Source organism: Haliaeetus albicilla, chromosome 27 (genome assembly GCF_947461875.1).
Source record: "Haliaeetus albicilla chromosome 27, bHalAlb1.1, whole genome shotgun sequence".
In the NCBI taxonomy this organism is placed as follows: Eukaryota; Metazoa; Chordata; class Aves; order Accipitriformes; family Accipitridae; genus Haliaeetus; species Haliaeetus albicilla.
The window spans coordinates 16593534-16621493 of record NC_091509.1 but is presented as its reverse complement, the minus strand read 5'-3'; the positions used below and the strand labels follow the sequence as shown (position 1 = coordinate 16621493).

Here is a 27960-nt window from a genome sequence, read left to right as displayed (position 1 = left end):
CCGCGCCGGGGGGGGGAGCGGAGCGGGCTCCGGCCGGGCCCCGGGGGGGTGGGCAGCGGCCGCCGGGCAGGGCTGAGGGTAGGAGGCGGCGGGGGGGGGGGGGAAGCGAAGCGGCACCGGCCTCGGGGGAGAAGGAGGAAGTGGGGCGGGGGGGAGCGGAGCGGGCGCCGGCCCGGGGAGGGGAGGAACCGGGGCGGGGGCGAGCCCGGCGGGGCGCCTAGGTAAGCCCGTGGGGGGGGGGGGGGGGGAGTGGAGGAGCGGCGGAGGCCGGGGAAGGCCCGAGGCGGAGGGAGTCCCCGCCATGGTGGGGGCCGGTGTGAGGAACCGGTGAACGGCGGCGGCCGCCCCCCTCGCTCTCCGGTCCATGGTGCTGCCCCCCTGCCCCATGGCGGAGTTCGTGGTGCCGCGGCACAGCGCGGTGATGGAGCGGCTCCGCCGGCGCATCGAGCTCTGCCGGCGGCACCACAGCGCCTGCGAGTCCCGCTACCAGGCCGTCTCCCCGGAGCGCCTGGAGCTGGAGCGCCAGCAAACCTTCGCCCTGCACCAGCGCTGCCTGCAGGCCAAGGCCAAGCGGGCCGGCAAGCACCGGCAGCCGCCCCCGGCGCCGCCGCCGCCCGCGCCCCCTCCGCCGGCCGCCGCCGTCGCGGGAAGCGCCGACAGGACCGGAGCCAACGGCCTGGACGCCGAGACGGCGAGCGGCGAGCAGCACGGCCGCAGCAGCACGTTGATCGCGGTAAGGGGCCGGCCCGTTCCCGGTCGGGGGCCGTGGGAGGGAGCCGGCGGTCGGCGTGGTCGTGCCCGGCTGGCACCGTGACCTCTCCTCTGGAGCTGGCAGCGGAGGGAGGAAGGGGAAGGAGCTCCCGCGGCTGCTGCGATGGCTTGTGGTGGGAGGGCTGAGGTCGGTGCCGCTCTGCGGAGTACTGGTGTCGGCTCTGTTACAGCCTCGCAGCTGGTGAGGGCTGCTTGACTGTCTCTCTTGTCACCTCTGTGCGCCGAAAGAGTCCGTAAGAACTGCTGCCTGTTGAGGTAGGAGTAGGGGGTGGCTGCCTGCCGTGGTTACGGTCATGCAGAGTAGCGTCCTGGGAATCGTGTTTCTGGCTAATTCACCTAAAATGTCCCTGCAGAAGCTGTCAGAGGAGCATTGGTACTGCCGTGGCTTTGGATTTTTTGTTCGCTTGCTTACGTCTTTAATTTAGGCTGTCGGGGTTTAGTGGAGTCACTCGATAAGGATACGCTCGTTACTGCGGGGGAATTTTTAAGACAAAAAATGTGTCTATTAATTCTGGTACATATTGGAAAGAATTTCAGTGGAAAGGCAGCTGCTTATTTGCCACTCGCTCTAGTGGGTGTGAACACTATGGGAATCCCACTCCACCCATTAAAAACTGGCTTAGCTCAAAATCTTAATGTTTCTCTGGCTTCTCTAGCATTTCTGGTTGTCAGGATATATTCATGCAGCCCAGTTTGTATATCAAGATAGCTACTGCTTAACTTATTCTGAGCCCTTTAAATATACTGCTGTGTACTAATGGGTTAGTAATGTAGGTTAGTAGGATAACCTCTTAAAGGTTGCCTGTCTTAATACCCGTCTTCCTTAAAACCAGGTGTCTCTAAATGGTGGCCTACATGAAAATGATACAGTACTGTTCTGAATGTCTTTAAAAGGGGACACTGGATTAACCTGAGACATTTCCAGGTTAACATATAGATCAAATCTTATTTTTAAGATGGTATGTGTGCTTGATCAGGTTAGAAGCGAAGGTGGTGTGATTCTCTGCTGTCTTGGACCTCATTTAGTTACAGTTTTTAAAATGGAATCATGATAGAACTTACTGTGTACTTGTATATGACTGGACACGATGTGAAATAGTGAAACGTGGGGCACAGTGATGGCAGCTTTAATGTAATTATTGCTAGGCAGCATGTGTGCAGTTTGTAGTATTTACAAGATGAACTGAAAATGTTGTTCAGCTGAATTGTTTCTATTTTTGCTAATATATATACATGAGAATCTAGGACATACTGACTTTTTCTGAAGGCGAAGATACTTGTGACACAGTTAGAGCACTTCAGGTGGTTGTTAAATTAAGGGTACTTGAGGAAGAGAGGAGACCTTGTGCATTCCTGACAGGCATTCTGTAAAACTTTCCAGGTAGCTGTTGTTTAAGTAGGCTGATTTTGAATGTAGACTTGTGTCAGAACAAAAATGACTCAAACTCCTGTTTTTTTATCTAAATACTTGGTGAGATTTCTATTTATTTCCTGTCTGGGCTCTAAGGCTTTTTGCACATGGGGCTCTATCCATTAATAATGTGTATTTTTGTTACACACAGAGCTCTTTAGCATGTCAAATCCTGTTGCTTAAACTGCCACCACACTCTTCATATTGATCTTCTAAAAGAAAGACGTCTTTAATTCATTGGTGTTGTTTCTTTTAAATTGCTTTGGATGTGGATTTGATCTAATTAGCATCCATTATAATGAGGGCTCTCAACAGCAGCGAGGTTCTGAAATACACTGCACATCTGGGGAAGCCCTTCTTGTACAGGAAGCTGCTGCCAGTGGCCAATTTACACAACAGAAGAGGGTTTTAGTGTATGAATGACTCTTCCTCGTGCTGGCCTGCTGTTTCCTTCCTAGGATACATGACTGTAAGCTTAATTGTAGTTGCTGATTCATCACCTCGTTACTAGGGTATAAAGTTGGTTTGCTTAGTAATTCAAGTTTTGAAAAACAACAACAAAAAACCCTCTGCTGCTAGTTTCATTCCTTTGGTGTAAAAGGTACCTCTGTAGGTTGGTATTTTACCTCTAGCAATCATTTAGTTGTTATCAAGACCAAGCATGTGCTTTGTACGGGAAGGACGTGGGTTTGGTTTACAATATTGAATAAAGTTTGGACGAACACCAAAATTATCTTGTTTTAAAATATCTTGGATGCATTCCTTTCAAAAGAATGCTGGTAGATCAGTGAAACATGCATTATATCAGCTATCACTGCTGTTACAGTCCAGAGTTTTCCATGAAGCTGCATATGAGTCTTCTCTTGGAAACTGGTACTTTGTGTTGAAAGTTAGTGAATTGTTTATTTCGATCCTTGAAAGAGAAAGCAACTCATGTAAAGGTAAAGGATTTGTGATCTAGCATCAGAGGGCTTGTAGTAGAAGGATGTGAAGCTGCACTGCCACAAGTGTGGACAGTGGACAATGTGTGTGCTCCCAGATGCTTACTTCAGAGCATCTTCTGCAAATTCAGAGTGGTCATGGGGAACAGTGTAGCACCACCACATCCTTCTTACCATCTTGTATGATTTTTCATGTGGCCAAAATCAGGTATTTTCTCTTCCATTAGTCTTTCCTCTGTTTTAGATCCTGAAGTTGGATGGATCTTGCTTACAAGCAGAGATAAGGGGTAGATTCTTCCTTTGTTTTCTTAATAAGAGGCTCTAAAATTTGAGCCACAGAAGCCAAGAGAATGCAGTATTGATACAGAAATATCTTGGATGATTTGTGCACCATGCAGGCCTGTCCTGCATTTGAGGAGAAGGATGAAAAGCTTATTAGCTTCCTATTTAAAAAAAAAAGGAGACCAATATTTAATGGGAAATTCAAATGTTGAAGTTCACTTCACATTTCTGTTGTTTAAGATGACATTGTTAAGACTATGTTCAAGGTAGAAGATGCTTAATGTTTGGATAACGTATTGTCTGTTGTGTTAATCTTATATTTTTGAGGAACAGGGAAGTTGGGAAGAGACAGGTCTTGTCCCCTAGAACATTTTTTCCTCTTTGCTAGGCTCTGATTTGAGGAAGTTCATTCTAATAACGCTGTTTCAATTCTCAGCAGTAAAAAGGTAGGCTTCCTTGTATTTCTCTGATAGACTATAACGTAGTGTATCACTGAGCTGAACAGAAAGTGTTTCATTGACATGTGAATGAGGAGAATGGCAAGATCTGGATTTTCATCTCCACTCCTTGTTTTGTGATGTGGTCTCTTGGCAGGAGACCTGCTCCCTGTTTCTTACTGGTTTTTTTTCTGCACCTGAGAGCAGTTGTTGCATAGATGGCTTGCTTTGTCTAGGGCTGCCACAAAACCACAAACAGCATTTCTGGAATGGGCAGAGAAGGTCTAGTCGGTGGCTTGTTTTGGGAATGCTTTGTGTTAAAGCTGAAGAGCAGGCCAGTATTTATTTGGGAGCGATAGAAGTTTTTACGTTAATAATAGGTAAGTTCTAATTTAAGCAAAGGCACCAAGTAAAAAGCTTAAAAAAGAAATTTAAGTATAAGGACAGCAGTGCGATGCTTCTTGGTTGAAAGACCTAAAGTAATAAATTAAAGGGAATAGATTACCTGGGTTGTACTGACAAGCATTAATTGTATTCCATTAACGAAGCTCAGGCTGGTACACTAACAATTCAGAAGACCTCATTTTTCTTTAAGCTGTGGTGTAGGGGTGTTGAATTGTGAAATTATGTTTTACCACAAAAATAGCAAATTATTTCCACGTTATTTATACATAACTATAGTGCAGTGTAGTCTTGCCACCATTGTTTGTTTTTGCTGACAAGTCTGATAGTTTGTTGCCCAACAACTCAGACAGGTTTTTCTTTGTCTCCTTTTAATTCTGTGTGAGGTATTGTTGTATGTTTGAAACATTTCCCTTACTAGATTAGTTAGATATGCAGTGATGCTTCCTAAATTGTAAGGATCTGGGAGTGACTGATCTGCTGCTGCTGTTTTAAGTTCAAGTGAGGTGGAGGATCCGGCATTGCAGCTGAAGGCACAGCAGTTTTTTTGATTGAGCAGAACAATTCCTGTAGCAGAAGCTGCCCCTTGTGACTAATGCAGGCTTGGGATATTTATAGATGTGCATATCCACAGCCCTTCTTCACTCCAGCAGGCAGTCACCCAAATACAAAAGTCTTCTGGAATTAAAGTAAAAGTCAAAATTAAAATTAGTCCAGCAGTTTGGTTCTGACAACACAGTGGAATGCAGGAACACATTGGGTAATAAAATGCTTTCCTTGTGGGGGAGTGCAACTTTGGAAGCTGTAGATAGATGCACAGTAAATGGAGAGTTCTTAGTGCATTGTATAGTCAAAATGTTACATTTTCTATCCAAAACTCATACACCACAATTTCTGATATTTGCTTCGTTGTTCTAGCTTAAGAGGTTGTCATCTTTGTTGCTCCTGTCCTTGGCCAGGCAGGAGAGGAGAATCTGTGTCTATAAAGGACCTACTGTAAGCTCTGGTTCATGGGAGCTTATCTGCTCTGCAATACTACCACTTCCATGGCAGAAAAATGGACAAATCATATTTTGGTTTCCCCTTCTAGGTGAGAATGCTGGTGTCTAGCTAGGAGGCATATTAGAACTAGATTTTTATTATGTTTCTAGAGTAATACAGCATTTCTTCTTTGAAAATGACCAGCATTATGTCTCTTTTGCTGGTATTTAAGGACAAATCCTTGTAGACATAACTTAATTCTGAGACTGAAATGGTAGACTTATTCCAAATAAAATACAAAAAAATTGAAGCTCTATTGAATCCTGTAAGAATATTTTAATCTCTGTACAGATGCTTTAAAAACCTAAACAAGAACATTATGTGGAGCCTAAAAGGCGCAGTATAAACCCCCCTTTTTTTTAAAGTTTTGTTTCTGCAATGTTCAGTAGGTGTTTCTTCAGAAAAAATGAAACTTGCACGGGGTTTCTATTTTTCTTATATATATATATATATATTTACTGTCTTCAGTTACAGGACTCAAAGTATAACAAATTACTGGATTTTTACTGAAGTAGTTTAGTTGACTGTCCCCAGTTTAAAAATTCTGCATTATGAAGGATTTCTTGGTTTCAAGTGAACAATGTGAACTAAACCGTCATGCTTGTTAAGTTCTAATGCCTTAATGTCCCTGGTTTCAGATTATTATCTAAAACTAGTTTTAGGTATTGAGTGTTTCACACTGATGTTTTGATTCCTGGAATAATCTTTTTCTCTTTAAAAAATCCAACCAACCAAACAAAAACAACCACCAAAACCCAGAACAACTTTGTGCCACTGTTTTGATCAGTGATTCGTGCCCCTTTCCCACCAAGGCAGTAAGAGTGCACTGCGCTGGACTGACGTTTTGAACTTTGCCAGTGCTAACAGAAAAGCTATAGATGAAATTTTAAAGCTTTTACAGTTTCTTCTTGTTGGGCTTCTGTGGTAGTTTGTGGATGGCTTTTATGAAGTCTTCCAACCTGCCCCTGCAGTAAGACCACAATACGGCTGAGCATCATTGTGGTAAACCTGGTGGGTGTGAGGCAGAGATTGGATATAGCTCATCAAAATTATTTGTGTGCTGTCCATTTGCTGATGAAAGCCTTGTCATTTGACCGGACATGCATCCATCTCTGGCATTGTGGTCCTGTGTCCTAGTCAAGTATAGCATATATGTACTGTGAATTATATGATCAGGGGCTGCTTTTGTTGTGATGGATGACACCTGGGTTTTATCAGTTTGTGTTCCTCGCATGAGGAATCCACAGTTATGGCCTGACTTGCATGTGTGCTCCTGCCAAGTAAGTGTATTTATGACCATGTTGAGGACTGTCTGTTTTGCTTGCGTGAATAAAATGCAGCTCTGATGATGTGATGTGGAGGAGGTGCAGCCCATGGCCCTTCAGTGGCTCTTTAAGAAACTGTATGTCCTGTTTCGGGCCAAAGGATTGAGGCCTGCTTACATCCTTTCCTATATTCGTTTAAATACTTTGCATAAATGCTTTTGGGGTAATACTTGTAGGCAAAGCTAAATAGCAGAGATCTTGGAGGTTCATCATTTGCTGGGAAGTGGAATAGGCTGAGAAAATGGGAATGCATTTCTGTACCTGTTCTTGTGACAATGGAAAGGATTGGCTCATGTTGCAGATGAAATTGATTGATTCTGCTAAGGAAACCATGGACAGCATACCAGAGGGCCACTGTGACTTACAGAATGATAGTGGACAATAAAATTAAAGCTAAAGGGATTTTCTTAGTGAGTAGAAAGCTGTGCTTTACTTTGTCAGTGTTTCTTTTCTTTTTTCTTTTTTTTTTTTTGTTTTTGTTTTGTTTTGGTAGAAGAGAACAGGTTTTTCTTGCCTTGGGGACTCTGTTGGAACAGCTTGATATGTAGATAGTGTGCAGTCTGACTTGTATCTCACATGCTCCTTGTTATTTTTTTTTCCCCCAAAACCAGGTTATTTGAATAGACACAGACAAATTGGGGAAGAACCAAATTTAATTTCTTTTTCTGTTAGGAAATCAAGAGCTGAGATGGTATGTACGAAATGCATATAAGAAAGGAATTTCACAAGAGAAAGTTGCATTATTTGCAGAGTAGTTATATGAATGTATTTCATGTGAGAATTTCAGGTTCTGTTACTCAAAGTTAAACATGAGTAAATGGAAGGTATCAGGATATATTTCTAACGGCAGAGGAGAAGGAACCTGTAACTTTTGGCTCCCACAAATTTTTATAGCGCTGTCTTTTCTTGAGAAGAAAGGAGGTAGAAAGTGGAACACTCTTACTAGGTTAGTTTTAAGCTGGTTAGCTGGCTGTATTGTAGATAGCTAACTACAGTAGCATAAATCTCAGTGTAGACTTACTGCCACAATATCCAGGTACCTTTTTGATTCTTTTTAATGTGAAAAGTGAACTAGGATGCAAGTGCAGTTGGTGAATAGCTTCTAAAACTCAGAAGTTAAGTGTCCTGGTTACAAACTGGGCTCAGTCTTTTCTGATAGGGATAGAAGATAAGCAGATTTTCTTCATTCCTACGTGTCTATTGGCTGTCGTGTACAGGTAGGCTATATTTCAAATAATCTTAGATTTAGCTGGGGTGGAGCAAGGCTGGAAGCAGTCACCCCCAAATTTTACGTCATTAGTGAATTTATTATTTTTTATTTAAACTTTTTTGACAAAGGAGTATAGTTCTAGGTGAAAGGAGGACTTTGTGTAGAGCAGCTAAAGTCAAGATATCACCAAGAATCAGATATCTGAGCGTTATGACTTAAAACCTATATAGATATGAAAACTTCTATGCGTTTTTATTGATGGAAAGAGCCTGTGATGGATATTAGGACTCTGTATCTTTTTCTAGACTACAGTAAGTGTAGTTTATAAGCGTGGATGATTTAACCTTAGACTAGTTAGCTGCATATATTGCAAATGGTGTAGTACAGTAGCAAAGACCTTAGGACAGATTAACTTCTGGAATATTTGTCCAGCAACCCAGGTGGGTTTTGCAGCCTGTGAAAAGCTGTGTGCAATTATAGCTATAGTACTACCAAAATCCTAGTTGCCTTGAGTTGTTTATGTGAATTACAATTACAGCAGTGACCCCAATGGGCATATATTCTGTTTTGATATAGAAATTTGCTTCAACTGTGAGAAGAATGCGTTCAGTGTACAAAACTAAGTTACTACTTATATGTCAGTTTTCAGGGAGTGTGTTGTTCCCTAATGATTTAGAATTAAGGAGCATCCATATCCAAACTTTGAGTGATTGACTCATCATATGACCTTGGGCAAGTTACTCATCCACCTTAAGCTTCAGTTTTCCCAGTTGGAGTATTAAGTAAACAATGGGAAACTTGCTGAAAGCCAAATGTTGTGATTGAGTTGAGGCTTCCTTGCTTTCTGTTGTTTTGCCTTTTTACAAAAGAGTAAATTTCCATTATTCTTTCAAGTCGGTATTTGAAAAATTCAGTCTAGATCTGCTACTCCAAGCTGTAGACCTACTGTTCAAATTAAGAGAATTCAAGTTCCAGCCTCCTCTCCAAACGTACACCTCATCTCATCCTACTAGGTCTTCTGCTGATCTTGCTACTCTGCTGCTATTTCCATGAACCATCTAGAAGATCATAGTCTCCTGGGAAGCTGCAGGCAATCCCTCAGATAAAAATAAGAATTTGCTGCTACCTATGCAGGCATTAAACAAATAGTGTTTTTTCCGAAGATCAGCTAACTGTTGACTGTTTAAAAAAAATTACAACAATTAACTGTGAACCAGTTCTTTTGTCCTTAAATCAAAGAACGCCGTTGCCCAGGCAAGTGCTGTAAAATTCTTCTGATAATTTATGCTGGCTCTACATACAGCCTCTTGCTTGAGTACTGAGATCTTGAGGTTTCCCCTGTTTGTTCTTGGATGAGACAGTTTTCCCCAAGGGTTAGTGGACTGTGTTGTGGAGACTGCAAGTAATATTAAAAAAAGCATACTTGTCTTGAGGTTTGTTTAATGAGCTGCTTTTCTGCCATCTGAGAGAGCTGTTGTTCAGTACACCATGCTTCAGACGGGTGGCTTTTTGTGGGGATTCTCCTCATCAGTCCTGCTGTGATGTACGAAGGCATCTCATACAGGTCAGGGGAGCTGATGGGAGCTCTCCCTCTGCAAGCGCACTGCTCTGTTCGAGCAGTGTCTCTGCCCTACAGGTTTGTCTGCGTTGGTGTAGTGTTCCAGCACAAACACAGCACAAGTTTTTTTACAGAATGCACCTGAGGGAAAGAAAAGTTTATAGTCATCTTTGATGTGTGCAGGAGTTCTGTTTTCAGATGTTTTTGAGGTCCATGGAAAGAACTATTTGAAAGAATGCTGCCAGGAAAGAGAAGTTGAACAAAGGCGCTCAAACTCTGGTTGTAAAACTGTTGCTGTACCCTCTGGTTGCTTCTAGGTGGCACTACAAGAAAAAGAATATGTGCATTCACTAGCTACGAGAAGCCAACTGTTGAGCTGGTTGGGGCTCTGGTGGTCATAGTGCAGAGAGGAGCAGCTGGCAAATACTCTAGGAGAAAGGAGGAGAAGAATAAACTTACTCTGTTGTGATAGAATTGACTGAACTCTGAATTGCGTTTTATATAAGACTGAAACAGTGGTCCCTTAGTGACAAGCTGGTTTTGCTTTAGTGCCAAAAATGTGATTGTGTACAAAACTTATATACATAGCTCTGCTCCAAAAATTATAATTACAAGAGAAATGGTCCTCTTTTTCTCTAAATGTTTAAATGTGAGACTGTTTTATAAAGCAGTCTTACAGAACAATTATACCATGTGTACATGGGCCAAATAAAATACAGGTTTTTATTCTCATCTAAAATTTGAATCTTAACATTCTTCAATGTTTTTTCATTTTGAATAGGAAAAAGCATAATATATTCCAGTTCACAGCCATTTCTCAACTTTTTGTTGTTAAAGTACCTGGCAGCTTTTGGTTTTGTTTGAAGGAGGGGGGCTCTGTTTGATACAGTACATGTTTTTGAAAGTTTACCCTAAGATACTGTAGTAAGGAGGTCATCTCATGTGATGACTTGTAAAACAAATCTTATCAAAGCAAAGATGTAACCATTCTTTTTAACCTTTTTTCCTAAAATGTTTTATTCAGGGGTAGACAATGTTCTGGTAAGAAATAAAAATCCTAATCTATGAAGCATAAAATTAAATAACTAAAGCCTGCCTTTTTTTTTTTTTTTTTTTTCAGCAGCTCCATGAGACTGTGAAAAGAAAGCTTGATAGTGCTGCTTCCCCTCAGAATGGAGACCAGCAGAATGGCTATGGTGATGTATTTTCTGTGTCCAAGAAACTGCGTCGTGATGATGGTCTTGGTGGAGTGACTGGTTCCTCCAATGGAATGCCCCCTGTCTCACCACTCCATCATCTTGACAAGAAATCTGGCAGTGGAGATACCTTACAACTTAATGGAAAACATCCGATGGGGCTAGATGGCATCAGCAAGAAGTGTCTTCCAGATTCCGGCCTGCAGATGAATGGAGGTGGTGATGCTGATGACTCATTTCCTCTGAGTTTGAACAAAGAGCTGAAGCAGGAGCCCGTAGATGATCTTCCATGTATGATTGCTGGAGCAGGGGGTTCTATATCTCAGAATAACTTGATGCCTGATCTTAATCTTAATGAGCAAGAATGGAAGGAACTTATTGAGGAGCTTAATAGATCAGTGCCCGATGAAGACATGAAGGATCTCTTCAATGAAGACTTTGAAGAGAAAAAAGATGCCGATTCTTCTAATTCAGCTGCACAGACTCCTTTGCCACAAGATATTAACATAAAGACTGAGTTTTCCCCAGCACCCTTTGAACAGGAACAGATGGGATCTCCCCAGGTGAGATCCACTTCATCAGGTCCAGCATTTATTGGTGCTGCATCTGTACCTGTAAGTGCCGCTTCTCCAGCGGTTGGTAGTTCTCAGGCTATGTTTCAGCCTTCCAGTCAGTCAATGACTGAAAATCCTAATCAGCCCATGATGCAGGCATCAAACCACTCTCAGAACGTCCAGAGGCCTCTCCCCAATGTGTTGTTACCTGGTAAGGGTGCAGGAAGTGCCAAAGAAATGTCTTCTGCTCATCAACTTCAGCAGATTGCTGCCAAGCAGAAGAGAGACCAGATGTTGCAGAACCAGCAGCAAGCTTCACAAGTCCACCAAACAAATCAGATGTCTACTTGGCAACAGTCTGGGCCTTCTCATAGTCCACTGGCTGTCCCATACCCCATGGAGAATCCCACCAGCCCATCAGTTTACCAGCCGGACTTCAACAATCAGAAACTCATGATGCCTAACATGGGAAATAAAAGCTCACCGAGAGCGGGAGGCAATTACCATGTGAACATTTTGGGTCATCAGCAAAACAGCTTGAACCAGAACCCTGTGAATAGTCAAGGCTCTATGCTAGACTATGGGAACACCAAACCTCTTTCCCATTACAAAGCAGAATGTGAACAGGGGGTTACAGTACCTGGTCAGAACAAGACTCCCATGTTGGCATACATACAACAGCGCCAGCAGCCACCGCTGTCTCACGTGAGTGATGACCAAAATGGGATGATCCTGTTGAAACCCAAGTCTGGAAACATTGCCTACCGGCTACCGCACAGTCAGGTGAATGTTCTGGGTTTTGTTACCTTTGTTCAGTAGCAGATCTAAGGTTTTGCATGAAGGTGTTGGATAGGTAAGGCTAGAGTAGAGATTACTTGGTATTGTTTCAAAACAGTTGCCGCATGATTTCAAAGAAGAAAATGATAATATGCAATAAGCTGAGACAAGAATCAAGAACTCTGTTTTCCACTGCAGGCAGTTTTTAATACTCGGTTCTAGGTCATGTGGTAATGTGTGATTTCCAGCTTAATATACTTTGTGGGCAACAAATTACGTCACGCTTCATAGAAGCTTCTACTTACAAAGATAAATAGATGCTTTGTAAACTTTTGCCTAAAATAACTCATGTAAAACTGTACTGTTAAACAGTGTTCTCAAAGAAGCTTTGATTTCTTTACCTTCTTTTTAGTCCCTGCTTGTGTCATAGTTGGCTTACTATAAAAAGACATGCCTTCAGTTGCTTCTTTTTTGAAGAGAGATGGAAGTGGGGGCTGCATTCCTGATTTCTTGGGTGTTCCTTGGGGCTTTTCAAATCTAAGAATTTGTTATTGGTTAAGTCTCGGGGGATTGGGAAAACATGGGATACAAGAGAAATATATTTTTAAGAATGAGTAATAGTAATATTTGTCTGCTTGAAGCAATATACTTCAGGTTTTCCCGTAAAGGAAAATTGCAGATGGTGCTTCTTTGCCTTATGTATAACTGATGCTACAGGTATGCTGCAGGTGAAAATTTATGTAGTAGATGGGTTATGGACTCATTGGGATTCTGTAACATGTGCCTGCAATGCACATACTAGAGGGCTTGTTGAGAAAAAAGGGTCTTTGTTATAAGGATTAAGGCTTCTCTAGCAAAAGCTGTTGGAGATCCAACTCCAGTAATAAGTTCCCTCAACAAATCAAAATAAAAAAAAAAAACCTGTGAAAAAGATCTGATTAGTCTATGATAAAGACCACACTGATGTACAAATAGAAATCTGAGATAAATGTGTGCTTCATAAGGCACAAAAAAAAAAAAATCTCTTTAAAACTAGCAGAAGTAACAATCTAATGACATTTTGATGGAAGAAGGGGAAGAGTGGAGATAGTTGTGTATGTCACATCTCCCCTGCACTAAAGAACATGAGGGTGACCTTGTATCTACACTGCCACGCTTGCACTGAATTAACAGAAATACTGATGAATGCTTCTGGAGAACTTCTCAAAAGCTTGCATATAGAACAACTTAGCACAGCATTACCTATATTTGGCTCATGATTTCTTATGAAACTGCAGAAACTGAGAACCAACAGCCAAACCCATTAGCTGACTTATAAACTTGAAAGTAATATTTGTTTGCATAATTAGAGATGAGGCTGAACTGTGGTTAAAAATGATAAAAATTGTCAAATTTCAAATGGATTTGCTGGTACAAAGAGGATGGTGTCAGATCTTGAATGATAAACTTTCCATGTTGTTTTTGCTTATCCCAAGTTCCAGTCTCTAAAAAAACCAGACTTATGAAAAATTAATAACAGGCTTATCTGTAATAGTATTTTTCTCTGTGGAATATGGTGATGGTTGGATTGCTGGAAAAATATGTTAAGACTCATTGTGATCAGTGATAGCCGCCTTCCCCTGCAAGTAGTAAATAAATACTCTCATACTAAAAAAAAGGCAGCTTTAGGAGGGGATGCATAAACACTTGCTGAACTAAATGTTGACAGAAGAGGCAAGTTTTAAATAAATGCTTTGTATAATGAAAATTTAAAATGTAGTGTTTGAAAAGCTGCTACCAAAGTAAACTGAAGCTGTAACTGGCACTGTTCCTCTGGCTGAACAGAAGCGCACAGAGCTATACTCACCTCTTTGAGCTGGACTTTCAGAAGTACTTTGAGATTGAAGTTAAAGCTTCTATTCCTAAATGTTGTGGAGCTTCTGACCTTAACTCTGAACTGTCGTTTCTGTGTCTGGCACTTTATAGATGGGGTTTTGGCTGTCTTTGTTTAGCTGAACTGGAAACTGTATCGCACTTGGCCTTTTCTGGTATAAGCTTTACCAGTGAAGAAGCTATTGCATAAAGATGGCAAAATACAAGGAACTGATCTAATTTTTATTAAATAGTGTAAACGTACAAATAAGCAATAATTGGTAATTTCTGTTCTTCTGTGTTGTGATTCCCTTCCCTGTGTAGACTTTGTTTATAAAGCCTCTCTTCCTTATCCTGTAAAATGATTAAAAATAATACAAATTGTGGTCATCACCATGAAAGTGCCTTTCCTCATCTGTGTAACTACATACAGTTTCTAAATGCCAGAGGGCTAACCTCTTTTTGTAACTCATGTCACTTTTTGTATATTTTGCAGGATCAAAACCCTTCTCCTAACGTTCCTCGCGTTCCTGTTTCTGTCCCGGGCCCTGGTGTGGGTGCCCAGGCTCCCAATGTCTCCATGGCAGGTAACCACAGCAACCCACCTTATCTCAGCAATCAGCAGCAAGCAGCAGTGATGAAGCAACACCAAATGCTGATGGACCAGCAGAAGCAGAGAGAGCAGCAACAGAAGCACTTGCTCATGGAGCAACAGAAGCAGCAATTCCTAATGGAGCAGAGACAGCAACACCTTCTGGCTGAGCAGGTAAGAGGGGCCAGCAGTCGTCTTTTCTTTGCACTGATTTGCTTTGGTGGATGAAACAGCATTGGAGATTTTGTTGAACAGTTACCGCATTACAAAATAGAGGATGTAAACTGCAAGGTGTTTTGGTAGCATAAGTATAATCGCTGGTTTATGTTTCCGTAAAAGTAACCCAAACACATAGCACTTGATTGCTGAGACTTACTTTTTCTGTTGTTACAAGGCACTGTGGTGACTGAAAAGAATCAAATAGGTAGAATTGAGTAGTGTGAAAATAAAAGACAATACCTACATGGAGAGAATGTGTCATACCAGTGATGGTATAATTCTTTGTGAAAGAAGGAAGGCAAATGGAATCAGAGCAAAAAGAAAAGATAAGGTTGGGATACTGTTGGTGTGTTCTGTAGAGCTTTAAAAATGGAAGAAATGAGCAAGGGACTCAAAGCTCATTGTGCTTTCTGCCTTTCTTCCCTGTGAGATCCACAGCAGTTCATGTTTCAAATTTTAAAACATCTTTCCCTTGTTTATTTGGGGAAAATAATTAGACATCTGTATCCAACTTGCATCTTATCCTGCCAAAAGAATTCAACTCTGCTGTCCATCAGACTGCAGAAAGCTGCTTTAGCCCCTCTCAGGGAAACAGGCTTCTTGTGTAAACATTTTTAAGCTTTAAACCTTTTGCAAGTCTTTCAGCTGGGAATCAGCCCAAAGGGCCTTATTCCTGTCATCAGTGCTTTTCTGCATTTTTAAAAGTCCATGCAGGCATGTTCCAGGCATCAGCACTGTACATAGAAATTATCAATATCTGGTGTGTGGAGGAACAGGAAGGTGAATTTTCACAGAAATTTTGGGAGGACTAGGGAGAACCTGGTATTCAGATCTTCTGGAAAAAGTATAATGATCTGGACTGCTGAAAAGTTTTGTCTTTGAAGATGATGGGGGGAGGGAAGAGCCACAGGAACTGTTGTCTTTGGGGATAATGGGGGAAAAAAAAAAAGAGCCAGTGGTTTAATGGAAAAAAATGTAAAATGCATCTATCCCTGAAAATTTAAAAAATGTTAAAAAAAAACTTAAATGCTCTGGAGTCCTTCAACTAATAACAGTTGGGAATGTATAATTTCCTTAATTTTCAGCACCATTAGAAGCTGATAAATCTCAGTGTTCTCAACTTTAAAATTGGGAGTTGTTATCCTGGTAGATAGGATTTTTGCTGTAATAATAGTTTGGAAAATAGAGGTGGTGAGAGAAGGTCAGGTAATGGTTGGGGGGGGGGCGACGACACCTTAACTTTTATTGCAGCAACTGTCCATCAGAACCTTTATTTGAGAACGAAGGAAATAATACAGCCTCCTCTGAACTGAAAACATGTGGAAGCCCATTTTGAGGGGAAGGGTGTAGTGGAATCTGGAGTATTGTGGAGCTGTGGCTGTGCCAAGTCGTAGTGAATGGAATGGCTTTTTTGATCCCCTGGAGACTTGTGTTAAAATTGAGGACTAGATTGAGGTGACAGAAAAGCCACTTCAGATCTTGACCCAGTGTAGATAAAACATAAGAATGTGGTGGGCAATGTTTTAAAGAAAATTGTATGAATGTTGGTAAAGGTACGTTTTTGATATTTGGCTAAAAATACAATTTGGGCTAAGGGAATATCGTGGTGGAAATATACGGTCAAAGACTGAAGGACAAAGAATGCCCAAATCATCAATAAAATCATATTTTCTATTTGAATTCTGTGAGCTATAAACTTATATAAATAAATATAATACTTTTTAGTAAATCATTCAGGTTTTGATGACTTGTATGTTAGTATCAAATGTCAAAAATTACTAATCATTACTCTCCCAAGATGTTAACAAACAGGTACTCTTTGAAAGAAGGTGGTGAGAAAGGAAATAGGCGGTGTTGGCACCCTGCTTGTACTTTTGCACTGCTGGTGAATGACGATTAGTAGAGCTCTGTTAGAGCCCTTAAAGCTAGTGGCTCAGTGGGTTTCCTTAGCTAAGTAATGGACCTAAGAGGTGTCAGACCTCTCTGAACAGTGAGGTGGTGTATTAACAGGGTGATGAGTAGCATATCTCAAACACAGTGTTGAAATATTTCTTTTTCCTTCCTATTTGCTTCTGCTTATCCTGCATGTGTTGCTGTAGTAAACAAGTATTATGAAAATATTTTATTCCTGTCCTGGTTATGGTAACTGACTTCAGCTTGTGTTTTTGTATAGTGATACTGGGACACTGGTCCCAAATAAGGAGCAGCTTTGCTTTGGAGCTGAACAGACTTAGATACTGCATTTGCAATGTTTCTTGGCCTTGTGCTGCCCAGTCAAGCTACATCTTGTTAACATTCTAATTTGATATTTATTTCTTTTGATACACATGATGCTGGAAGTAGTTTTACAAAAAGATTTCTGAATCAGTTGATCTCTATTTTGCAACAGAATTACAGTTTCAGGTAGCTTCAGTGCCATTCCCTGCCACTCTAAAGCTGTATTTGCATTTGGTATTCTGCATTTTTTTTTTTTTTTCTGAGCCAGGTTCTGCAGCTCTTGGTTTCTCTCAGAACTATGGCATCTCTTCTTGGCTTCTGTGGTCAGCCTCTTTCAGGTTTGACTGGTCCTGCAAGCGGCAGGTCCTTTCTGTCAGGCAGCCTGCCCTCTTCATTCCTCTGCATGTCTCAACAGCTTCTTAGTTGTAGACATTTCAAAAGGATGGTAGTAATGTGTATCTGTCTATTTGTTACATTGCACTAGTCTCTTCTTTAAAAGCTTATTGCTTGTGTCTTTACCCCAGTACTCTTGGAAGGGAATTTCTGTCCCCTTCTGTGCTATGTGTAACTTTTCACATAAGTAGTTAGTTGTGCATTGTATCACTACTTAGTTATCTCAGAATTTCAGTCTGGTTGAAGATATCTGTGGAAGAAGAGCCAGAAATACTATGCCTGATATGTTTCATATTGTAAAAGCAGCCTGTTGGCTGTTTACGCTGTCTGAGTGTACTATGAGTGTATGTACATACACTCTTGACATTCCCCTCAAGGCTTTAAGTTTCATTTTCCCCCATAGTTTTCTAATAGAAAATTTGCTTGGTTTATTTTGCAAATGGTTTTATCATAAAGTAGGTACGGCTTGAATGTGCTTTTAAAGAGGCAAGGTTATTTTGAATCATTAGTAGGGTTTGTTTCAGTTGATTGGTGCATTGTTAAGAAAATGGGTTTGAACAATGATTACAAAACTTGTATAGCTTCTGTTATAAACTTAGTTCTGCAGTTTTCCATAATCTTTTAGGAACACTTGTGGTATATAAGAATTCAGGTTTATGTATATTTTTTTCATTTTTGAAAACAAGGGATAGAAAATATTTACATGTTCAGTTTTTACTTTTCTGCGTAACATTGTTGATATTTATGACTTGTAGTTTAATTTCTAAAGAGAGATCTAGAATATATGGATCTGGGGGTAAAGAGCAAAAAAGTATGTGTGGGGTTTTTTTATACACACTCACATTTGCTCCTTTTGTACTTGTTTAGTGTCTTTAGAGTATTGCTAAAAATGCCTGTGGATTATGTCACTGATTAAAAGACTAACATCTCAGATTTTCAATGTTTTAAAGGCTTCAGACATGCATTGGAATAACTCCTGTAATGCATGCTGTTGTCTTTTGAGTTCCTAGTTTTGTCACTCATCAGATTAAACTGACTGTGTTTGAACCTTGAGAACAAAGGTCTGAAGTGACTTTTAAGGCTGCAGAAGCCCCTTTCATTACCACCTCAGCATAAAAGTATGCAGATAGCTTGTTTTTATGCAAGATGGTCACCCTTGGAAGAGGCTTGACTTGTTTTCTAACTGTCTTGCATTGGACCTTTGTTAGGAGAAACAGCGGCAGCAGCAAGAACAACAGCTGCAGCGGCATCTGACTCGACCACCTCCCCAATATCAGGATCAGCCGCAGAATCCGTACCAGCAACAGGTTGGACAGTTCACAGGTAAGTAAACGTGGCAATTGAAATAATGGCAGAAAAAATATCAGGAGTAAAAAACAAGGTGTCTTCAAATTTCCTGGATTGGATAGCTTTTAATTAATTAAACATCTTCCCATGCAACATCTTCCCATGTCACTGTGCCTTAAAACTTCTAGACCTATACTTAGATTCAGCTGCAGACTAACAGCTTCCCCTGTCCCAGATAAATGGGACAACTTAAGCTTCTGATTCTTAATATTGCTTTGGAAATGTGTAAAATTCTTAAGTACCTTCATTGTTCTAAAGGCCTTTTTATACTACCATTTCCTTTTACAGGTTGTAAATTCTCCTTAACTTTCATATATTAGGATTCAGTTTTTTTTCTGAAGCCTAACATCACTACTGCTTTTATCTATCACAGGCCCTCATTGTAGAAAAAACAAGCGATGTATTATTTCCCTCATTTACTAGGATGAGTTTAAAATTCTCTGATATTCTTACACCTGCTACCTTTAGAAAGGAATGCAACTTGAATTCTCTTCATTACATCTTGGTGTCCTACATGGTTTTTTTTGTAGGAGAAGCAGCTTGGTATGTCTTCAGTTTATTAACGCTGATAAATAAAAGATGTTGTTACCGTTAAGCTGGAATAGCTTCAGGAATGTAGAAGAACTAGAGAACAGTAAAAACTCATCTCCTTGCCTGAAAAATCCTTACTTAACAGGGCATCAAGAAGCCACTTGTCTTTTTTCATAAACCTAGAGTACAAGAAAGTGCTTATTTCCTCCATTTTTGTTTCCTTGCTGTCTATGTTCCCACAGAAATAAATACCGAAGGGAAAAGATGCAAATAGAAATGTGATACCCTCATTCTGACAGCATTCATGACTATGCAGTGTCTGGTAGAGCTGTGACTGGGTGTTGTTACTTAACTGAAAAAACTTGATACCAATACAAAAGGATTGTGATCAGCAGCATCCTTGAAATTGCACTGAAACATTTTTTTTCTCCTGTCACTTTTCTACAGAAATACAGTAGTACACCTGTTAGAAACAGAGTATGTTTTGCTATAATGAACATCAGTATTATTAAAACTATTTTTCCCTTGTTATGCTGATTTGTAACTATCTTTTGCATCTTAAATCCTGGTATGTGTACTACCTCTTCACTGTAGCATTCCAGTAAGGTTCTTCCCCCGCCTCCATCCACACCCATCCCACCCCTCGCCCCCCAGTAACATTGGTGTTTTTATGGTGTGCTTTGTTGATAATTAATTTCGTATAATTTGAATTATATTTGAATAAAAATTGAATTAAAAATAATGGACAGCTGATATTCCTCAGCTATCTTAAAATATGAAAAAAATCTGCATCTTTTTGGTTTGAAAGTAGAGAAAGTACTAGTGTAGGTAGGTTTCCCTTGATCGACTGTAAGAAGTGGGGGGGGATTATATGCATTTCACTTCACAGTGCTTTTCTTTTTTTTTTTTTTTTTTTTTTTTTTTTTTTCTTTAAGTAGGGGGCTGTTTCTTCTACAGGAAGGAACTTTTTTACTCAGGATTTACAAGAACAAAGGACTTGGTTTTGGTTTGCTGAGAAGACTAATTTTTGCAAATCATCTTGGTTGGTTATCAGCATTGCATAGTAACATAGCGAAAATTTCATTGTGGAAATCTGAAAGATACTTGACCAAAAATTTCTGAAAGTTATATAAAATAGAAGAAATTTCTGGAATTGGGAAAACACAGGACTGGAAACCCTACAGTTGTTCAATAAGAGATACACAGCGTATTCATGGAATAACTGACTCTGTGTGTGTGCGTGTGCAGTAAGTGGTATTTTTTTTAAGAGCCTAGCAAATGTGCATGCACTTCAAAGTATGTGTGAATACCTTTGTTCACAAAGAAATATCAGAGTCCTGCCTTTAAAGTCTATAATTTTTTTTAAATTGATGATGCTGAACTCTTAGAAGTGGTATTCAGATTTTTTAGGACATTGGCATATCTGGGTTTGAGATCAAGGTGGAGGTGCGAACTGGAGCAACAATTGACACTCTTTAATTACGTGCTGCTGTCTTTGTGTTGGTTGCATAGGTCAGTTTATACAAATGCAGCTGCACCTCTGTTCTGGATTATAGTGTCTACAAGCCTAGCTTGGCTCTGGTTGAACCGAGGTATTTAATGTACAAAATATTTCTTTGTATTTCAGGGTCATCTTCAGCCATGCCTGGGGTCAGTAATTTAGGACAGTCCAGCTCCAGTAGTCCACGGATGTTTCCTCAGACCCAGAACATGATTCAGATGGGACCTGGACACAGTTCTGTTCCTGCACTCCAGTCGGGCTCCAGTCAGCAGGATCGGGGAGTGACTCAGTATACCAATATGCAAAACATTCAGCGAGGGGGATTATACAACTTGGCGTCTGGCATGACACAGATGGTTCCCCAGCATGCAACTCAAAGTGCCAATGGACAGCCACCGATGCAGAGACAAGGCAGCTTGGGCCAGGGTGCTGCCGTTCCTGCTGGATATGGGCAGAATACCTTAGCAAACTCAAGTATTTCTCAGCAGCACAATAAAGGTGCACTGAATCCAACCTTATCTAAGCCACAGATGGCGAGAGTACCAGCTGCTATGGGGGCTCAAAATCCATCTTGGCAACACCAAGGTATCCCTAATATTAACAACCAGACACAAGCAAACAGTGGCTTAGGACCATTTACTGCCAGCTCCTCTTTCCACATGCAGCAAACTCATCTAAAGATGGCCAACCAACAGTTTGCCCAAGGAATGCCTCAGGTAAGCCTAAGCACCAGCAGACCCATGACCTCTATGAATGCTGCCGTCTCTGGGCAGATGTTGTCGTCATCTTTAGGTGCGCAGCAGCGGACAAACCCACCTACACAACAGCAGGTACCCTCACAGCAAGTCTTGCCTGGCATGAACCAGACTGTTCCAGATCTGAATGCTTTCAACCAGAATCCAAATCAGCAAATGCCCAACAGAGGTAATCTGCACTGTAGTCAAGGGTACCCTGTGAGGACAACCAGTCAAGAGCTGCCTTTTGCCTACAGTGGCCAGTCGGGCAATAATGGACTTCAGAACTTAACTGGTGACACAGATCTGATAGACTCTTTGCTGAAAAACAGGACTTCAGAGGAGTGGATGAATGATTTGGATGAATTGTTAGGAACTCATTAAAATGGGGCTGGGGGCGGGGGTTCTACTTTTTTAATTATTTCATGAAATATAAACAACACTTGGACCAAAAAACCTGTGGCATTGAGGAGACTTGCAGGCATTAGAGGTAAATGGTTGGGAAAGGGACTAGAGCTGCTTCTCAATGAGTGTTGATACATGGTAATGGCGCACCAAGCAGGTCTGCAGGAATAGTGCGCTTTATCTTGGTGTCTCTAAGGAGTCACACACTCGAACAGGTCAAAAAATATTGTGCGTGTCCTAGCCAGCCTTTCAGAAATCTCACTTGCAGTGTTCTAAAATTAAATTTTTTTAATTATTTAAAATAAATTCCACAGAAATAGTGCAGAAAAAAAGCAAATAGTTGCACAAATTTTGTTTAGGGCTTAGTCTCCTGCAGCTATTACTTGCAATCATTATTTTTTCATAGCTTGACATGCTATTATAGTACTGTCCATCAAACTTGTGACTTTTTATTTGAGAAGAGGCTGTATGCACCTGAGTACGCTTGCAAAATGTTTTGAATTGTTTCTTTTCCCCATCGCTGAAGCACGTGCCTGTACTTTCAATAAGCAAGTGATATTTCACAGTAAATATTTCTAGATGCTGGTTAATAGATGAAAGAAAGTATTAAAACCTGGCCAGTTAGTCTAGGTAGTCGTCTTAATAGATTGTAGTCTTTTAAGCTGCAGTTTGCACTCTGTTGTAGAGAGGCACAGTTCTTGGCTTATACCTTGCTGTGTTTAAAGGGGGAATTTCTTACGGGAGAACTTTTAAACTATGGTAGGTTTAACATGAATTGTAAAGCCATTTACTTTGCACCTGTTTCTTCATAACTTATTTCCAAAGGTAGTTGTATTTAAATGAAGGCTTTGCTTCATGACAGCTCATCTAGTTTTCTTTGTTGTAAAAAGTAAAACTAACTTTTGAGATCAGTTCATTCCCCAAAGTTAGCATTGATGCAATGAGCACAAGACTTTGTCACTTCAGAATAAAAATGAGGAAAAAAGAATTTGGCTGAGAGGTGGAAAGTCCTTACCAGCAATAATAGCACAGGCAGCCTGGGAGAATGCTTGTATCAGGGTTGCTCCAATATGGAAGTCTCCCCCTTTAAATACTTCTTTTTTTAATTTCTTTTTTTTTTTTAATACTGGGTTACGAGTTTGATAATCTTTCTATAGACTGGTGGATTTACTTCTTTAATATCCCTTGAAGCAGATGCTGGTTCTTCAGCTCAGCCCAAGGAGACCTCTTATCCATATGTTGGGGTCAGTCCCAGAAAGGACAAAAACCACAATGGGAACAGTCAGTGTTCCAAAGTCCTTACTTTCTACCAAAAAAATCCCCTATCCACCAACAAACCACCTTGCCTTAACCTTTATTTTAAAATGAAAATAAAGTTGAAAGCTTTTGTTTTAAATGCACAAATACCTCTTCCCTTTTAAATCCACTTTTTTGGAAAACTCCTTTAAACTTTCTAATCAAACCCAGCATTGTGATTTAAAAGCAATTTCCTTCAACACAGACTGGCTTCTTCAGGAGTTTTCTGCACTGCAGAGATGTGCAAGAGAGGGTTTTTTCCAGAGTGGGTGAAGGGAAGTGAAGGATAACATTGATTTCAAAGAAGGAAAATATTTTACTGTATCTGCAGCTCCTTTATGAGACAATTTGCACTTTTAAAAACTGCTTTTTAACACTAATACTTTTACCCTTTCCAAATATGCATGGAACATGGTTTGTCCAGCACACTTACCTAGTGTGGATGAATTACGCTCTGTTGAACAGATTTGATATTGTATCATGTTGAACTGTTGGTGAAAGATGTGCATTGATCAGTGGATCCCACCGTTGAATAGTGGATAATAGTCCACTGAAGCAGACTTAATCCCTCGTAGAGCTTTTGAAAAGATAACATAAAGATTGTCTTTGGATGGGAAGATGAAGGTGTTAGTGACTTTGGTTGTTGACACTTCTGATATTTTCTAGAATAAGTAGTTGAGATGCAAATAACTGATGCTAACTTTTCTTATGCTGGCAATCTAAGAAAAGAGCTAGTGAGTTTGGTTTACTGTTAAGTTAAACCAAAAACTGGTCCAAGGTAAGTGTCATTAGAAGAGTATAGATATAAACTAGCAATGGCAGGGGAAGGAGTGTTTGCTGTATTTTTATTTTTAAGGATTAACTTTGCACCAGTGTGCCTTCCCTTCCTGTTGGGGGTGCTTGGGACCTCATAATTTCAAGTGACATCCTTCAATGTCACTAGTTTTTTCTCCCCCTTACAAACACTTGAGAGAAATAACAGGGTAGTAGGATTCAGCTTTTCTTTCTTCCCTGTTTAGGTTGTGGTGAAATCTGCTACGTTTTCCAGTAGATTTTGCACACAGACTTTGTTCCGAGTAAGTCAAAATACAATCCATCCAGTTGTGATTTCTTAATTGGAGGAAAAGAACATCTGCTGTTTGCATTATTACTACCAAAAAGGCAATCCAGCTAAATGTCCAGGAAAATGCAGATTGTACTCTTTCCTCCACTGTTTCTGGAAGCTAAGGTGGATATTGCCCTGCTTGACCAGAGGGTTTGTTCAGGAGGGTGTGTAGATTTGTTGACAGGGCCTTTTCATGGTACTGTTGAAGTAAAATTAAGTGTGATTCTAGGCAAACTGGCTTATAATGCCCATACGTGAACAGGATCCAAACAGCATTTAACCTGATAGAAAAAACAGCCCTCGCTTCTGGTTTTGGTCCCTGTCCACATAATGCAATCAGATTGTTGGAAATACGGTATCGTATCACTGTAACAAAGTTGAAACAGTTCAATGGAAATGAAAATACGGTTTAGATGTACATAGGTGCATGGGTAGGGCTGGGCTTTGCCTTTATGCCCTTTAACGTGTAGCTGTCTATATATGCACTTGGGCTTTCCATTTGCTGCAGCTTCAGAGCAATAAAATGTATCTCCCCTGAACTGTACCTAGCCAGCCGCCCATGGCTTTATTTATAAACTGCGGTTTTGGTTGGGTGGGAAAGGTGAGAGTGTCACTGTGCAACATCCACTGCCTTCCAAAAACCACGATTCAATTGAAAAGGGTGCTCAAAATTTTGTTATACACATTTCCTTTGTGTAAATAAATGTTTACAATTTTATATTAAAGATTTGAATAAGAGTTAGATCTTCTGACTGTATATTTTTTACTTTTTATAGATTTTAAAACTATAATTCTTTATATATGTGTTTGGGGGGTATTATGGTAAGTTTTATGCTTGTAAATGGAGAACAGTTGAATTTGATGCTAACCTTTATGAATTTTTGTCATTGAAATGTATAAAGAGTCCATTAATCCCCTTATTCTTTTACTACAATTACTGGTGCACACCAAAAAGAAATCCTTCACTTCTGTTTTATCATTATAAAATAAATATTTTGCTAGTGTATTAAACATACATGGTGTGACTTTATACATTTGTGTGAGCTGAGCAGAGTTCAGAGTTGTTGTGCCTAGTGAGATGGTTCCCTTCATCCCAACACACAATTTTGGTCAGCCTATTACTTAGGCTCAAATTTTTCTGCTGTGTCTTGCCAATTCTTACGGTTTCAGAAAGTCCATTTTAACAGGCCAGAACTGGATAAAGAGGCCTTAGAAAACTTTACTTTGGAAACAAGGCATTATGCTATACCCACTGCTTCTGGACTTTTTTTTTTTAATGCAGTTGTAGGCCTTAAGCTAGGAAATACGACTGCAGAGATTGTTGTTACTAGTGAAAAAGATGTTAATAATGACTGAGACCTCACATGTGCAAAATTGTAGAGTTCCAAAAATATGCTCACATTCCCTCAAAATAACAGGCCTTAGAGGTTCAAACTGGTTTCCTTGAGACTTGAAGAAAGACAAAGATTGTTTGTTTGATGTAGGCAGATGGCACACAGACGCAAAGAAGAACCAAACTGAGAAATGAGGAACATGTACTGCAGGCATGAGTTAATGTTTCTGAACAAGGAACAAAATACTGGCAGCAAGTTGTGTGAGGATTTTTGGCTTCAAGCTGGTAAGGTCCCTAAGCCACTGCGTAGAGCTGGTGGGTTGAAGCGGCTGTGGAAAATAATGGCAAAACAGGTCTTTCAGACCTCGCTGGATTGTTGAGCCTCTTAAGATGGACACTTACCCATATGTTGGTTAGAAGGGAAGTAAAGCAACAGTCTGGCTCCATCAGTGCCCAGAGGAGCCTAGCTTTAGTGGTGGGTGCTTGGATGTTAATATGTTCTTGTTAACAAGTTATTACTTGACGAATTACTCTGAATACTTCAAAGCAGTTCTCTTAGTGAATCATACTACTTGCAGCTGAACCAAGAATTCAGTTATTATGTAGTACTTCCTGTTTGTCAAGTGTGCATTTTAACTGATGATATCTAGTCTTACGTTCTAAACTAACATCTCAAATCTCTCTAACCACAGATTTAGCAGTAGCGATAAAGAATTTGCAAAGTGTGACACATGCATTTCTTGCTAAGGCTGTATTCATTTTACATCTTAACTTTAATTTCAAGCATCCTCCCCCATGTAATAAGAACTTTAATCAGCTTCCAACATTGAAGGCTCATTCTCCAAGCATTGAAGTTGGTGTCTTATTCTACAGCTATCATATTTAAGGCCCCAGCTCACAGCCTTCAGATTTCTTCACAAAGTGCATCCTGATCTGAGTATATTTTGAGTATATTCCTACTTCACAAGTTTGTTGTGTTTGGGGAGTGGAGGGGACCTGGAACTTCAGAAGCTTATAAAGAACCAAATATAATAACAAATAACAATACCAGGATAAGCTGCTTCTAGCCTGAGGGGAACTGTGAAGTTATTACTTTATTAACTTTTGCTTTATTGTCCCCTTAAAAGGGCTGCATTTATTTAATGTTGAGTAAACCAGAAATTTCCCAAACTGTCCCCTGTTGAAGTGATGTGTATGTGCATGTTTTCCAAAGATCTTGAGTCAGTGGCAGCTTGTGACCAACCTCTGTGCAGAAACCTATTTTCTTTTTTTCTTTTTTGCTTGGTGTTAGCCTCTTTTCTGAGGCTAATGTAAATCTGTAATGGAAGTATTTTCTAAAGCCTGAATTGTTTGAAATGGTGTAAGCAGTAGATGATTCCTGCTGACGTTTCCCCTCTGGCTTTTATATTAGACACCCCAGATGAAATCTTGGGTCACCAATAGATTCTGTTAAGGTTAATTGTTTTATTTCTTATTTCAGTCTGGGTTTGCTAGGAGCTTGGAGGGTCTAAAGCCACATCATAGGAGTGTTTTGCAGAGGGAGGGAGTGGTTTTGGTATTCTACATGCCTTTTTTTTTTTTTTTTTAAGTGTACAATTGTATATTTGAATTAATTAACATAAGTTTTCAACTTGATAAGCTGTCATGATAGTGGTTTGAGGCAATGGAGAGCCAAACCAGAAGAACAAGCTTGCTGCATCCCACTTGGGAGAAACTGTAGGTCTGGTCGCTTCTTGTTGGTACTGCGCACAAATTCTGTACTGAGGTTTTGTGTGTGTGACTATACAGAGAGAAATGCAATGGCTCAACCATATCCTGTGCCCTCTGCTCACCAAAATTAGGGGAAAACCTTAGCTGATAATGAATGATACCTTTTTTTTTCCTCCTTTTTGGTTTTAAAAACTTTAAAATCAGAGTAGTCTTATCCATATAAAGTTGCTCCAAAACACAAGATAACTTTTTGAACTGATGCATATTTTGCTTTTGTGGAATGGGGAGGAAAGTTATTCAGGGCTAAAATATTGCCGCTTTTCAAACTTTACGTTTTACAATTATAATTCTGACATCGGTGTAACATTTCTGAGGGTCTGTGTATTTCTACATCCTCTGCTGCCTTCCGTTCGGAACTGAGAACTTTATATTTTGTATGTTAGCCAGGAAAAGGTTTGTACTGCAAATTTTAAAGACATCAGAAAACTACAAAAAGTGACTGAGTGCTAGGAAGGAACTCTACTCTTATTTGGTAAAGTTACAGTATTAATTAATAGGATTAAAAAATCTGAATGGTCTTTTAAAAATTCAGAATCCAGTAACAGAATTCAGTTACTCCAGCTGAAGTCTAGAAAATCTTAAACATGGGTCAACTCCACTACTTGGAATATGAGCAGAAGGTCAAGTCATTAATTTGTAAATGCTTGTTAATAATTTTTACAACCTCACACATAATTCAGATGCTTTAGAGCTGATTAAGATAGCGATAAAAGGGTTGGAAAAAATCCCATCATCTTTCAATTGCTGGCAACTTATAATTC

At 40.2% G+C, this 27960-nt stretch overlaps 1 protein-coding gene across 2 annotated transcripts; it reads left to right on the top strand.

Annotated features, from left to right (window-relative positions):
• The first annotated feature begins 218 nt into the window (after positions 1-218).
• On the top strand, positions 219-25111 carry MAML1 (mastermind like transcriptional coactivator 1). Of its 2 annotated transcripts, none has more exons than XM_069772840.1 (5): positions 219-733; positions 10502-11911; positions 14253-14522; positions 18386-18500; positions 20683-25111. In XM_069772840.1, exons 1-5 carry the CDS (start codon positions 365-367, stop codon positions 21672-21674), a joined length of 3156 nt encoding a protein of 1051 aa, XP_069628941.1. In that variant the 5' UTR covers positions 219-364; the 3' UTR covers positions 21675-25111. The 2 variants fall into 2 exon arrangements, with proteins under 2 accessions (XP_069628941.1, XP_069628940.1); XM_069772839.1 differs by having other exon boundaries at positions 220-733; positions 10499-11911.
• Positions 25112-27960: the final 2849 nt, after the last annotated feature.

Coding starts and splice junctions, on each gene's coding strand:
- MAML1 (XM_069772839.1), top strand. CDS start 365: ATGGTGCTGCCCCCCTGCCCCATGGCGGAGTTCGTGGTGCCGCGGCAC. Junction 11,912..14,252: donor ACCGGCTACCGCACAGTCAG/GTGAATGTTCTG, acceptor TATATTTTGCAG/GATCAAAACCCTTCTCCTAA. Junction 18,501..20,682: donor ACAGGTTGGACAGTTCACAG/GTAAGTAAACGT, acceptor TTTGTATTTCAG/GGTCATCTTCAGCCATGCCT.